This window comes from Macadamia integrifolia, chromosome 2 (genome assembly GCF_013358625.1).
Source record: "Macadamia integrifolia cultivar HAES 741 chromosome 2, SCU_Mint_v3, whole genome shotgun sequence".
Classification (NCBI taxonomy): Eukaryota; Viridiplantae; Streptophyta; class Magnoliopsida; order Proteales; family Proteaceae; genus Macadamia; species Macadamia integrifolia.
The window spans coordinates 18,844,177-18,859,265 of record NC_056558.1 but is presented as its reverse complement, the minus strand read 5'-3'; the positions used below and the strand labels follow the sequence as shown (position 1 = coordinate 18,859,265).

At 35.7% G+C, this 15,089-nt stretch overlaps 2 protein-coding genes across 3 annotated transcripts in view; both read left to right on the top strand.

The window, feature by feature from the left end:
• Positions 1–4,092: 4,092 nt before the first annotated feature.
• The window catches only part of LOC122062963 (seed trypsin/chymotrypsin inhibitor TI5-72-like), a 98,167-nt gene continuing 87,170 nt past the window's right edge, over positions 4,093–15,089 (top strand). Inside the window, exons 1-2 of one of the 2 annotated variants that reach the window (XM_042626639.1) lie at positions 4,113–4,309; positions 4,477–4,994. In XM_042626639.1, the coding sequence (XP_042482573.1) occupies positions 4,183–4,309; positions 4,477–4,703 (354 nt within the window). In that variant the 5' untranslated portion in view covers positions 4,113–4,182 and the 3' untranslated portion in view covers positions 4,704–4,994. Of the gene's footprint in view, positions 4,310–4,476; positions 4,995–15,089 lie in introns of those variants that run through there. The other variant, XM_042626643.1, reaches the window with a different exon arrangement.
• Positions 14,043–14,872, top strand: LOC122062982 (Bowman-Birk type proteinase inhibitor 2-like). Its single transcript, XM_042626653.1, has 2 exons — positions 14,043–14,249; positions 14,392–14,872. The coding sequence occupies exons 1-2, from the start codon at positions 14,120–14,122 to the stop codon at positions 14,616–14,618; spliced, it is 357 nt and encodes a 118-aa protein (XP_042482587.1). The 5' UTR covers positions 14,043–14,119; the 3' UTR covers positions 14,619–14,872.

Here is a 15,089-nt window from a genome sequence, read left to right as displayed (position 1 = left end):
TTCCTCTTCATCTGTCAATCAAGGGCTTGCTTGAATTCAGTAGAGGAGCTGAGTTAATAGAATGGTTTTTGCTTATAATGTTTAATGGTCAATGCTGCCACTGTTCAGGGGGATAATTACTAACTCGTAGCCGCAAGAGTCCGCAGGAAGGAAGGATGCTGTTCAGCGAGGCGGTAAGGCAGCGTCGCAGCGAGGCTGTGAGCGGCGAGGCAGTGAGGCGGTGATCGGCGATCAGCGATCGGCGAGAGGCAAGGTGCAGAGTCTGTTTGCAAAGATTGTAAGAAATGGGAGGGGTGTGGTTTTCACTTTTCAGAGAGGGTTATAGTTAAGACCGTTCGGTTTTGGTTTTTTATGTTTTGTTTTGTTTTGTTTGTTTTTTTTTTTAAGTGGGTTAATGGTAACTAAATAATTCGGTTCAATCCGGTTCGTCACGATCTATTCGTGGTTTATTTCAGTTTTGAAAAAATCGCGAATTTTACCGATTTTTATTTTTTATTCAGATTCGGTCAGAAATTTTCATTTAATTCGGAAAAATTCGATTCGTCCTAATAATTCGTGAATTATTCGGCCGAATTGCTAACTAGGGTCTGGGTAGAGATCTTGGTCAAGAATTTTTTTAGGTCCTTTTTTTTTTTTAGGATAAATAAAAAAAAAGGATATTCCAAGGTAATGACCATAGCCTCTCTAGATGGTAGCTTTTATACGGCAAATAACATTTTCACAAGACCAACGAGTGATAGTGAAGTGTGTCGACTTGAACCCACAATCAGCCCACTCGAGCAATATGAGGCAAAGTAACAATACATTTGTGGGAGTTTGTTTAATTTTATTAACTTCGTCGAGGTATTCTACAATCCTGTCCACTATAATTCAACTCCAGAAGATGTCATTACCTTGGCTCTGAAAAGCCAGTTTACCATCCATCACAAATGCTACATAGTACATACCAATTTTTATGCAATATATAAGGCATATACCTTAGTACAAGTTTATGAGAGTTTCTAGGGTGAAAACTTGTACAAAATCAAAATATAACATTTTTGAAATCTTTACCGCCTCATGAAGCTTGCCAGCCTTAGGGCGTTTAGCACTTTAATTGTAAAAGATTCCAAATATTATAATTGAGGCATAGCTGGAAGATCAGATCCAATCGAAGACCGGAGCGGGAATGTAAATGGGCTGACCTTGTATGGTTTTCAAGTAATGGCCCATGGGCCCTGAAAGACATGGTTTTCTAAATGCTCATGCAGGCCTAGACATGTGTGGGTGTGGGGACCCCACCCAGATTCCATTTTGGGAAATTGGGGCTCTCTGTTATATTGAGAAATGATCATCACCCAATGCTGGTTCAGGAAGCTGCCGAAGGAAGGAATAATTTTGCTAGACAAGGTTGGTGTATTGTCTTTCCTTCAGCCTTTCTTAGGTTTTGCTTGTTTAATACCGAAGTAATGTGTTTGGTATGTATTTTTGGAATGCATTCTTGAACTGGAATATATTTTGAAGAGAGAAAATAGAGAAAAATCGGATTTTAGAATGCGTTCTAGACACCAGTGTGTAAATTCCATTCCGTGGACCCACAACTTCTGCATTTCATGCCATGAACCCCCCCACTCTCCGTAATTAATGCCTTTTATATATGGACTATTCCCCATGATGCCTATTGATGGAAAATTGCACTCTCGTGTTATAAAAACCTCTTGCCATAAAATTATTAGTGATAAAGTGAAGTAAAATTTAATGACAAATGGAGGAAACTCTCCAAGTGGGTCCATTGGAAGTAAATTAAAGTAAAATTGTGTTTGATATGTATTCTCGGAATAAATTTCGGATACAGAAACATATTCTAAAGAGAGCAAAAAGGAAAGAATCGGATTTCAAAATATGTTCTAGAAAAAATAGTCTTAATAATAAGGTTGGGCATTTTTCCCAGAACCACCCAAAAACAGCCAGCCCAGGCCACTCCTATAGAGAGTTAAAATGGAACTAATCTACTCTCTGTGTCCATGACAAGCATGAACATGTGAGGCAACAACACAGTGAGCTTCCCCGGAAGAACCTAGGGCCTCAGTGTCTAGTAGTTGAGGCATGCATGGGCTCAACCACCTCTTTGTAAACCAACTCCTTCAAAAATACGACTCCCATTGGACTCATCCATGGCTGGATCCACGTGGCATAATCTTTGAATACACAGTTAAAATTGGTTTAGGTTTGACAGGTGCGACAGGGTGGAGGTGAAGACTTGAGACTGTGAGACATGGGTTCAACTACTGGGACTCCAACTTAATTTCGAAGAGCAGCTCCTTCAAACATTCAACTACCATTGGTGGTTGGACACATCCATGGATGGATCCACATGGCATCATCTCCATGATCGAATGCACAGTAGATTGGGTTAGGGTTAGGGTTAAGGTTTGGATTTGGGTTTGACAAGTGTGACAGTGTGGAAGGTGGACTTGAGACTGGGAGACATGGGTTCAACTACTGAAGAATGGTTTTTTATTTTTAGTGCATAATGGAGAATGCTTTTTGAAAAGAAAAATGATTTTATAATCTATCAAACCATATTAACACTATTTATTAAACAATTGATAAACATTTTAAATAGTATGATTCTATCTAGCTTACCCTCTAAATTAGGATAGGCAATGAAACTTTCGCCTTTAATTGATATTTTTAGGTCCCTCAGTAGTGTTTTGTGGTTCACTGATATTTCTTATTACAATATGAAAGGAGCCCAAGTTGAAAATGTGCTTGATCACTATCCATGAACTCAACCATCTCTTTGTATCGTTTGGCAGTAGGAGTTGTTGAGGGAAAGAGGGAGAAACTCATGTCTGAAGGAGGAGAGAGAATGAGAGAGGGAAGTTGGGAGTAAAATCGTAAAAAAATTACATATAGGGTGGCATCTAGCACTATTTTGGGTAGTTTTGTAACATCAAATTTTGTTTTGAGTAATTTGGTTAAAGGAAAAATTAGGTGGTAATTTTGTAAACTTGTTTTGTAACTTTAAAAGCTCTATTTGAATGGGAAGTGAAATTTTCAAGCCTAAAAATAAGTTTTTCTATCCATTAGCTCACATTATTATATCACTAACTCAAAATAATTCTGTATAAAAAAAAAATCCAAAAAATTTCATTCTTTTCTCAATAATTTTTTTTTTCTATACTTGAATATTAAATTTCACTTTACTTAAATCCAAATCATTTGTGTTATATTTGGTTGCAAGAAAAATTGAAGGGAAGAGCAGCGAAACATTTCAAACCTAAAAGAGGAACTTTTGTAATTATTATCCATATAAATATTGTATAAAATATTTAAATTTCGTATCATATTTAGTAGTGATATATATGTTACATGTAATTTTTTATTTTAATTTTTAGATCAAGGGATTTAGATGCAAAGTAAGTGAAATTTAATAACCAAATATGGAATGATTTGGAGTAATTGATATGGTCACATGAGATAATAATTTTAAAATTTTATTTTTTAGGTTCGAAAGTTTCACTTCCCTTCTTTTGATTCCCCTTGCAACCAAACAAAGCCTTGAGTTTGAAAAGCGAAATAAAAATTACATCTAAAAGTATCATTACTAAATGTAATAAGAAATTTAAGGAATAACGCTTTCTATAGGGGGGATCAGCCTCCGCCACAGTCTATCTCTCCTCCCCCATGTAAAATGACCTATATGAGTGGAGGAGGCACTAGTGGAGGCTGCCCACAGAGAACACTTTCGAAATATAATTAAATTATACAATCATGTTGAGTAATTATGAATAAAAAGTTTCTATTTTAGGCTTGAAAATTTTACTTCCCATCCATTTGATTTTCTTATCAATTATTGAAGTGAAAAATTTCCCTTAAATGCCTGTACAATGTCAAAAAAAAAGAAAAAAAAGAAGCCCAATAGTTTAACAGTAGAGATAGAGATATGAAATGTGAATGGGATTATACCTACTATTGCCTTCTGCAATGTTAAATCACAAAGGACAATTATTTGATATGACTTATGCTTCTCAGGTTTATAGGAATTGACACATAATGGTATTTAGGTAAAGGAATATGGTTCTCAGAGGCTTCTCTTGCTTATAAATATGACCCAAGCAATGAACTTGTAAGTATCAAGACCAACAAGTTGTGTATTTGAAAACTGTAAGTGAAGATTGTTAGTGAGATCCATTCGAGATGGCTCTGAAGGTGGTGGTGTTGATGACAGTAATGGTGCTGTTCTCTCTAGCAACAATGCCTGCTCCAATGGCTGCTACTAGAGTAGATGTTGCTAAGCTTCTCTCAGTCATTGACGTACCAACTGGTAATACTAAGCTAAGCTTACCCCTGATGTTGTTTTTAGGGTTGCGTCCATGTGGTTTATGGCCTCCCCCTTCTCTCTCTCCCTCTCTCTCTCTCATTGATCTTGTTGTTGGGTTCCTCTGACCTTTCCCTTTTAGGGTTACATTCTGATCACATTGTGTTTGACAGGGAAGAAGAGGGGGGACAGTAGCTGGTGCGATAGCTGTGTCTGCACAAAATCAAGTCCTCCTTACTGCACCTGTACTGATACTTCTTACTGCTCCCTATGTGTCTGCTACTTGACTGTTCCTACAGCGCTTCAGGCATTGTGCGAGACTCTAGCTTCCGAATTCGTGAACTATTGTCTTTCCACTGTCACTACTTCTGCTGAGAGAACCCTAGCCAGGCTCCCCTGAGCTCTCAACACCACCTAGCTGCCACCATCAAATATAACTCTCCTCTAGCTACTATGTCTCTCTAAACCATGGTCATGGTTCTACATAATTACACACTGTTAGTATGTTTGTACGTGTGTGTTTTATAAAGAGCAATCTAATGCACGAGGCTCTTACTATTGTAGGGTCTTTGTGTGCTTTATATATGTCCTATTTGCTATACCTCAATTGTTTCATCTTCATAAGATTGTAACAAGTGGATGTTGGCAAAATTTGCTTATTGATATTGAAGAGGAGATTTCATTATTACTATTTTTGTGTCATAATTTTGATAAGAATGTTTGGCTTATGTCAAGTGGAGAAAACTTGTGTAACTTGGGAGATCTGGTATTAACCAATCAGATCATGGCACTTGGAATCTCTTTTAGTGCTAAATCTTGACTCTTAACCACTGGATGTTTAGGTGGACGCCCATAAAAAATTCTTTATCCACATTTTTAAATGTCAAAAAAGTTAATGAAGGCAAAAAAAAAAAAAAAAAACCCGAATTGGTGAAATTCCAATAAAGATACACCCTAGAGTCAGACCAATTGTAGTTCAAACTTTAGCTTATATATTTCTCATGGGCTAGTAGGGGTGCCGTCAATTAATTGGTCGTGCTTAATCGGGTTTCTTCATTTTAAGATTTTGCATCATGATTGGCCTGTTTAAGTAATCAGCCCTCTAGGCATGGTTTCATTTATCAACGATCGATTGGGTACCCTGTCTTTAATCGGGCTTAACAGGCCTTAGTCCAGTTTTAAGTGGGATAATTATATATTTAACTCTAAATGGGCTATAATCAGACTCTAGATGATTAATTTGCTTTAAACGATCTTTAAACGTATCGGGCTTAGTAAACAGGCTCCAATGAACTCTTAGTGGGCTAAAAATGGGCCTTATCTTGATACTACCACTTTTGATGTGAGAAACAAAGTTCTTCACAACTGTGCAGTTTGTCCAAACACAAACGGGAATAGACATTTGGCTTTTTCATGGGATCTCCCAGTCTTCTTTCACCTACCCTAGTTCTTCCCCCCTTTTTTCTTCTCTTTTTTCCCCCCCACCCTTCCCACCTTTCCTTGTATTCCCTATTTGTGCTTTGGCTGCGTTTGGTTGCAAGGGAAATGGGAAGTGAAGGGAAGTGAAATGAAGGGAAGTGAAGCGATTTTTTTCCCTTTTGATTCGTTTGGTTGCAACAGAAGTGAAGTGAAATTAATTTACCATACTTGTTTGGTTGGATGTAAAATAGATGTACAATTTTAAAAAACTAATAATCCAACCAAACTCCTCAAAAGAGATGGGGGGGGTGAGAGAGTACTTTTCAATCCAGAACCCACCCAGCTTCGCAAAATTTATATTGGTTATGTGAATCAGGTCATTCAAGGTCTGTACCAAATCAAACCAAATGTCATCAAATACGATGTTCTATCACTAACCAAACTAAACCATTTCATTCTCTATATCAAATGAATGCAGCATAAATAAATATTTAAAAAAGAATGTAAAAGATGATCACATAGAAAATAGTAATAGATCACAAGTGATAACGACTGAAAGGCCCATTCCAAAAGTTTTTTTGCCAAAACAAACCCAAAGGGTTAGTAATGCTCCATTTGGCTCAAACCCAAAGTCTTTTGGTCAAAACAAACCCAATTGAGTCGCGTGAGAGAGAGAGAGAGAGAGAGAGAGAGAGAGAGAGAGAGAGAGAGAGAGATTGTTGATAGTCATGAGTGGGGTGAGATTCGCGAGAGTGGGAGAGATCGTGAGAGTTGTGTTTTTTTTTCTTCATATTTTGGTGGGAAAATAAAAAGAGAAATTTTAATGGTTAAGTGCAATTTTTTTCACATGTAAAATATATTTCCCTTGCAATCAAACATCTAAATTTATTTTTTCTAGGAAAAAAATTCTACTTTACATAAAAAATTTGCATTCCCCTTTTAACCAAACAAAGCCTTTGATTTGTTTCTTCCCCCCCTCCTCCCGGGTTTTGGATGTTTGACCCTTCTCTTAGGGTTTGGTTATGTTCCTCTCTGAGTGAGCTGGTTTCTTTTGATTAAGGTACTTTCCTTTGATTATTAAATTTGCCTTTATCTATTGTATGTGTATTTTCTCTCGTTTATTGCCATACATGGTTTTATAGAACAAATAATTAATGTCTATCTTTTTTTTCTAAATTTACTCTGAATAAAGGGATTTTTTTTTTTTTTTTTTTTATCCATTCCCTTTAGGGATTAAGGACATGATAAAGGTAGTCTATGATAACTTTAGAGGTGGTAATCTTAATAACACGCATGGGGTATATAAGTAAAGGAGAGAACAAAAAAAAAAGGGAAATCTGATCATGTGGTTCTTATGCCTAAATACAGGGACTTGTAAAATTACTGTCCCACCCCCTATGTGATCAATAATTCCATCCATATTGTACACCAACAGCTGGAAGATCAGATCCAATCGAAGACCGGAAGGGGAATGTAAAATCGCTGATCTTGTATGGTTTCAAGTAATGGCCCATGGGCCCTGAAAGACATGGTTTTCAAAATGCTTATGCAGGCCTAGAGGCCCTAGACATGTGTGGGAGTTTGAGTCTTGGCTTGTTCGGTGGAGACCCCACCAAATCCCATTTTGGGAAATTAGGGCTCTGTTATATGGAGAAATGATCATCACCCAATGCTGGTTCGGGAAGCTGTGAAGGAAGGAAGAATATTGCTAAACAAGGATGGTATATTGTCTTTCCTTCAGTCTTTCTTAGGATTTGCGTGTTTAATACCAAAGTAATGTGTTCGATATGTATTTTTGGAATAGATTTTTGGTCTAGAACACATTTTGAAGCGAGAAAATAGAGAAAAATCAGGTTTTATAATACTTTCTACAAACTAGTGTGTAGATTCCATTCTATGGACCCACAACTTTTGCGTTTCATGCCATGAACCCCCCTCCGTAATTAATGCCTTTTATATGCAACTATTCCCCGGGATGCCTTTTGAGGGGAAATTGCACTCTCGTGTTGTAAAAACCTCTTGCCATAAAATTATTAGTGATAAAGTGAAGTAAAATTTAATGAAAAATGGAGGAAACTCTCCAAATGGGTCGGTTGGAAGTAAAATTATATTTGGTATATATTCTCAGAATAAATTTCGGGTATAAAAACATATTCTAAAGTGACCAAATAGGAAAGAATCGGATTTCAAAATATGTTTTAGCAAACATAGTCTTAATAATAAGGTTTGGCATTTTTCCCAGAACCACCCAAACACAGCCAGCCCAGGCCACTCCTATAGAGAGTTAAGATGGAACTAATCTACTTTCTCTGTCCAGCACTCCAGCGGGAAGGGTCAGTCACATGATATCTAGAAGAGTCGGTGGACAAGGTGCCTATGACAAACATGAACATGAGACCTAACAACACAGTGAGCTTCCCCGGAAGAACCTAGGGCCTAAGTGTCTAGTAGTTGGGGTATACTGTATGCACGTGCTCAACCACCTCCAACTTTGTAAACCAGCTCCTCCAAACATACGACTCCCATTGGACCCTTCCATGGCCGGATCCACATGGCATCATCTCTGAATACACATTTAAAATTGGTTTAGGTTTGACAGGTGTGATAGGGTGGAGGTGAATACTTGAGACCGTGAGACATGGGCTCAACTACTGAAGAATGGTTTTTATTTTTAGTGCATGATGGAGAATGCCTTTTGAAGAGAATGCTTTTTGAAAAGAAAAATGATTATAATCTATCAAACACTGTTAACACTATTTATTAAACAATTTATAAACATTTTACATGGTATGATTCTATCTAGCTTATACTCTAAATTAGGATAGGCAATGAAACTTTTTCCTTTGATTGACATATTTAGGTCCCTGTGATGTTTTGTGGTTCACTGATTTTTCTTATTACAATATGAAATAAGCCCAAGTTGAAAATGTACTTGATCACTATCCATGAACTCAATCATCTCTTTGTATCGCTCCACTGGAGGAGTTGCTGTGGGGAAGAGGGAGGAACTCAAGTCCAAAAGGAGGAGAGAGAATGAGAGAGGGAAGTTAGGAGTAAAATCGTAAAAAAATTGCATATAGGGTGGCATCTAGCACTATTTTGGGTAGTTTTGTAACATCAAATTTTGTTTTGAGTAATTTGGTTAAAGGAAAAATGAGGTGGTAATTTTGTAAACAGAAATACATTGTTTTTATTTTAAAATCTTTATTTGAATGGAGAGCGAAATTTTCAAGCCTAAAAATAAGTTTTTGTATCCATTAACTCACATTATTCTATCAGTAACTCTAAATAATTCTTTATCAAAAAAAAAAAAAAAATTCAATTTTTTTCTCAATTAAAAAAAAAAAAATCATTCTATACTTAATAATTAAATTTCACTTTACTTTAAATCCAAATAATTTGTGCTATATTTGGTTGCAAGGGAAATTGAAGGGAAGAGATGCGAAACATTTCAAACCTCATAGAGAAATTTTTGTAGTTATTATCCATATAAATATTGTATAAAATATTTAAATTTCTTATCATATTTAGTAATGATATATATGTTTCATGTAACTTTTATGTTAATTTTCAGATCAAGGGATTTAGATGCAAATTAAGTGAAATTTAATAACCAAATATGGAATGATTTGGAGTTATTGATATGGTCACATGAGATAATAATTATAAAATTTTATTTTTTAAGTTCCAAAATTCCACTTCCCTTCTTTTGATTCCCCTTATAACCAAACAAAGCCTTGGATTTGAAAATTAAAGTAAAAATTACATCTAAAAAAAATCATTACTAAATATAACAAGAAATTTAAAGAATAACACTTTCTATAGGGGGACTCAGCCTCCACCACAGTTTATCTCTCCTTCCCATGTAAAATGACCCATATGAGTGGAGGAGGTAGATAGACCATGGGAAGGCACTAGTAGAGACTGCCCACAGCGAACACTCCCACAATTTAATTAGATTATACAGTCATGCTGAGTAATGAATAAAAAGTTTTTATTTTAGGGTTGAAAATTTAACTTCCCATCCATTTGATTTTCTTATTTTAGGCCCTGAGAGACATGGATTTCCAAATGCTTATGCAGGCCTAGACATGTGTTAATTTTCAGATCAAGGGATTTAGATGCAAATTAAGTGAAATTTAATAACCAAATATGGAATGATTTGGAGTTATTGATATGGTCACATGAGATAATAATTATAAAATTTTATTTTTTAAGTTCCAAAATTCCACTTCCCTTCTTTTGATTCCCCTTATAACCAAACAAAGCCTTGGATTTGAAAATTAAAGTAAAAATTACATCTAAAAAAAATCATTACTAAATATAACAAGAAATTTAAAGAATAACACTTTCTATAGGGGGACTCAGCCTCCACCACAGTTTATCTCTCCTTCCCATGTAAAATGACCCATATGAGTGGAGGAGGTAGATAGACCATGGGAAGGCACTAGTAGAGACTGCCCACAGCGAACACTCCCACAATTTAATTAGATTATACAGTCATGCTGAGTAATGAATAAAAAGTTTTTATTTTAGGGTTGAAAATTTAACTTCCCATCCATTTGATTTTCTTATTTTAGGCCCTGAGAGACATGGATTTCCAAATGCTTATGCAGGCCTAGACATGTGTGGGAGTTTGAGTATTGCTTGTTCGGTGGGGACCCCAACCAGATCCCATTTTGGGGAGTTAGGGTTCTCTCTTGTTATATGGAGAAATGATCATCACCCAATGCTATTCTAGGAAGCTGCAAAGGAAGGAATAATTTTGCTAGACAAGGATGGTATATTGTCTTTCCTTCAGTCTTTCTTAGGTTTTGCTTGTTTAATATCAAAGTAACGTGTTTGATATGTATTTTCGGAATAGATTTTTTGTCTAGAACACATTTTGAAGTGAGAAAATAGAGAAAAATCAAGTTTTAGAATGCGTTCTAGACACTAGTGTGTACATTCTATTCCATGGACCCACAACTTCTGCATTTCATGCCATGAACCCCCTCTCCGTAATTAATGCCTTTTATAGACGAATTATTCCCCACGATGCCTATTGATGGGAAATTGCATTCTCGTGTTGTAAAAACCTCTTGCCATAAAATTATTAGTGATAAAGTGAAGTAAAATTTAATGACAAATAGATGAAACTCTCCAAGTGGGTCGGTTGGAAGTAAAATTAAAGTAAAATTATATTTGGTATGTGTTCTCAGAATAAATTTCGGGTATAAAAACATATTCTAAAATGAGCAAATGGGAAAGAATCGGATTTCAAAATATGTTCTAGCAAACATAGTCTTAATAATAAGGTTTGGCATTTTTCCCAGAACCACCCAAACACAGCCAGCCCAAGCCACTGCTATAGAGAGTTAAAATGGAACTAATCTACTTTCTCTGTCCAGGGGGGAAGGGTCAGTCGCATGATATCTAGAAGAGTAGGTGAACAAAGTGCCTATGACAAACATGAACATGAGACCTAACAACACAGTGAGCTTCCCCGGAAGAACCTAGGGCCTAAGTGTCTAGTAGTTGGGGTATGCTGTATGCACGTCCTCAACCACTTCCAACTTTGTAAACCAGCTCCTCCAAACATACGACTTCCATTGGACCCTTCCATGGCTGGATCCACGTGGCAACGTCTCTGAATACACATGTAAAATTAGTTTAGGTTTGACAGGTGTGACATGGGGGAGGCGAGGGACACATGGGTTCAACAACTTATACTCTCCAACTTGTGGCCCGTTTGATAACATTTTAAGAAACGCGTTTATTTCAGAAACGGTAGAAACGGAATAAAAAACCTTTGATAAAACTGTTTTGTTTCACTTGTTTTTAGAAATAGAAATAGAAATTTCTACTGATTTTTGATTCAAGAAACGACCCAGACATTTCTGAAAACGACTCGAGGTCATTCTTTCACTGGTTACTACCGACTTCCAAAAACATGACTTATCAAACACCTTCAATTCCATTTCTGAAAACAAAAATGAAAATTTATGTTTCTATCGTTTCTTGAAACAGAAACGGCAGAAACATTATAATACGGACTCTTAATTTCTAAAAGCAGCTCCTTCAACATTCAACTCTCATTGGTGGTTGGACACATCCATGGATGGATCCACATGGCATCATCTCCATGATCAAATACACAGTTGATTGGGGTTTGACAGGTGTGACAGCGTGGGAGGAGAAGACTCGAGACCGTGAGACATGGGCTCAACCACTGAAGAATGGTTTTTAATCTCGGTGCATAATGGAGAATGCCTTTTGAAGAGAATGCTTTTTGAAAAGAAAAATGATTATAATCTATCAAACACTATTAACACTATTTATTAAACAATTTATAAACATTTTACATGGTATGATTCCATCTAGCTTACACTCTAAATTAGGATAGGCAATGAAACTTTCTCCTTTGATTGACATATTCAGGTCCCCTGTGATGTTTTGTGGTTCTCTGATATTTCTTATTACAATATGAAATGAGCCTAAGTTGAAAATGTGCTTGATCACTATCCATGAACTCAATCATCTCGTTGTATTGCTCGACAGGAGGAGTTGCTGAGTGGAAGAGAGAGGAACTCAAGTCCCAAGGAGGAGAGAGAATGAGAGAGGGAAGTTGGGAGTAACATCGTAAAAAAATTGCATGTAGGGTGGTATCTAGCACTATTTTGGGTAGTTTTGTAACATCAAATTTTGTTTTGAGTAATTTGGTTAAAGGAAAAATTAGGTGGTACTTTTGTAAACAGAAATACATTGTTTTAATTTTAAAAGCTTAATTTGAATGGGGAGTGAAATTTTCAAGCCTAAAAATAAGTTTTTGTATCCATTACCTCACATTATTATATCAGTAACTCTAAATAATTCTTTACCAAAAAAAAAAAAAAAAATTCCATTTTTTTCTCAATTAAAAAAAAATTCATTCTATACTTGATTATTAAATTTCACTTTACTTTAAATCCAAATAATTTGTGCTATATTTGGTTGCAAGGGAAATTGAAGGGAAGAGAAGCGAAACATTTCAAACCTCATAGAGAAATTTTTGTAATTATTATCCATATAAATACTGTATAAAATATTCAAATTTCTTATCATATTTAGTAATGATATATATGTTTCATGTAATTTTTATTTTAATTTTCAGATCAAGGGATTTAGATGCAAATGAAGTGAAATTTAATAACCAAATATGGAATGATTTGGAGTTATTGATATGGTCACATTAGATAATAATTATAAAATTTTATATCTTAAGTTCCAAAATTCCACTTCCCTTCTTTTGATTCCTCTTATAACCAAACAAAGCCTTGGGTTTGAAAAGCAAAGTAAAAATTACATCTAAAAAATACCATAACTAAATATAATAAGAAATTTAAGGAATAACGCTTTCTATCGGGGGAATCAGCCTCCACCAAAGTCTATCTCTCCTCCCCATGTAAAAAGACCCATATGAGTGGAGGAAATAGATAGATCATCGGAAGGCACTAGTGGAGGCTGCCCACTGAGAACACTCCCAAAATTTAATTAGATTATACAGTCCTGTTGAGTAATGAATAAAAAAAATTTTATTTTAGGTTTGAAATTTTAACTTTTCATCCATTTGATTTTCTTATCAATTAAAGAGCATAAATTTTCCCTAAGGCTATGCTTGGTAGGCAAGAGAAGAAAAGAAAAGAAAAGAAAAAAGAATTGAGAAAATAAAAGAAAAGAAAAGAGCAGAAAAGAGAAGAAATTGTGAGAAAATAAAAAAAGTATGTATATTTGGTTATCAAGAGAAGAAAAGAAAAAAATTCAAAAAATTTTGAATTCTAAGAGAAAGATAAACACATAGGGAATAATTGTGTAATCATTCATTTTTTGTCTTATTATCTTTCTATATTTTCTTATGTTTTCTTGTGTTTTTGGCAAGAAAATTTTTAGGAGAGTTAAAGAAAATTTCACAATTTTCAAGAGGAATTTTGAATTTGAAAAAGTGAATCTTTTCTTGAGTGAAAACATACCAAGTGCAAAGAAAAATTCTTAACTCAAAGAAAAAAGTACAAAAAATGTACATTTTTTTTTTCTCTTGGTCCCTAAACACAGCTTAAAAAAAGAAAAAAAAGAAAAAAAGACAATTATTTGTTAAATCACAAAGGACAATGAAATGTGAATGGGATTCGACCTAGTTATTGCCTTCTGCACTGTTAAATCACAAAGGACAAGGACAAGGACAATTATTTGATATGTCTTCTGGTTCTCAGGTTTATAGGAATTGTTAAGCATAAGGGTATTTAGGTAAAGGAATATGGTTCTCTGAGGCTTCTCTCGCTTATAAATATGACCCAAGCAGTGAACTTGTAAGTAGTAAGGCAACAAGTTTTGTGTAGTTGAAAACTGTTAAGTGAAGATTGTTAGTGAGATCCATTCGAGATGGCTCTGAAGGTGGTGGTGTTGATGATGACAGTAATGGTTCTGTTCTCTCTAGCAACAATGCCTGCTCCAATTGCTGCTACTAGAGTAGATGTTGCTAAGCTTCTCTCAGTCATTGACATACCAACTGGTAATACAAAGCTAAGCCCACCTCTGGTGTTGTTGTTTGGGTTCCTCCCACCTTTCACATTCTCACATATTGTGATATTGTTGTTGGGTTCCTCTTATCTTTCCCTTTCAGGGTTACATTATGATCACATTGTGTTTGACAGGGAGGAAGAGGGGGGACAGTAGCTGGTGCGATGGCTGTGCCTGCACAAAATCAATTCCTCCTTACTGCTCCTGTACTGATACTTCTTACTGCTCCCTATGCGTCTGCTACGTGACTGTTTCTACTGAGCTTCAGCCATTTTGCGAGACTCTAGCTTCCAAATTCGAGGACTATTGTCTTGCCACTGTCACTACTTCTGCTGAGAGAACCCTAGCCAGGGTCCCCTGAGCTCTCGGCACCACCTAGCTGCTACCATCAAATAGTACTCTCCTCCAGCTACTATGTTCTGAACTATGATCGTGGTTCAACTCAATTACGCACTGTTAGTATGTTTGTATGAGGCTCCTGCTACTGCAGGGTCTTTGTGTGGTTTATATGTCTTATTTGCTATGCCTCAATTGTTTCATCTTCATGAGATTGTAACAAGTGGGTGTTAGCAAAATTTGCTTAGTGATAATAAAGAGGAGATTTTGTTATTACTATTTTTGTGTCTTAATTTTGATAAGAATGTTTGGCTTATGTCACGAGGAAAAAACTTGTGTAACTTTGGGGATCTGGTATTAACCAATCAGCTCATGACACTTGGAATCTCTTTTAGTGCTAAATCTTGGCTCTTAACCACTGGATCTTTAGGTGGACGCTCACAGAAAAAATTCTTTATTTTTATTTTATTTTTTATTTCTTTAAAATTTTCAAAAA

Coding starts and splice junctions, on each gene's coding strand:
- LOC122062982 (XM_042626653.1), top strand. CDS start 14,120: ATGGCTCTGAAGGTGGTGGTGTTGATGATGACAGTAATGGTTCTGTTC. Junction 14,250..14,391: donor AGTCATTGACATACCAACTG/GTAATACAAAGC, acceptor TGTGTTTGACAG/GGAGGAAGAGGGGGGACAGT.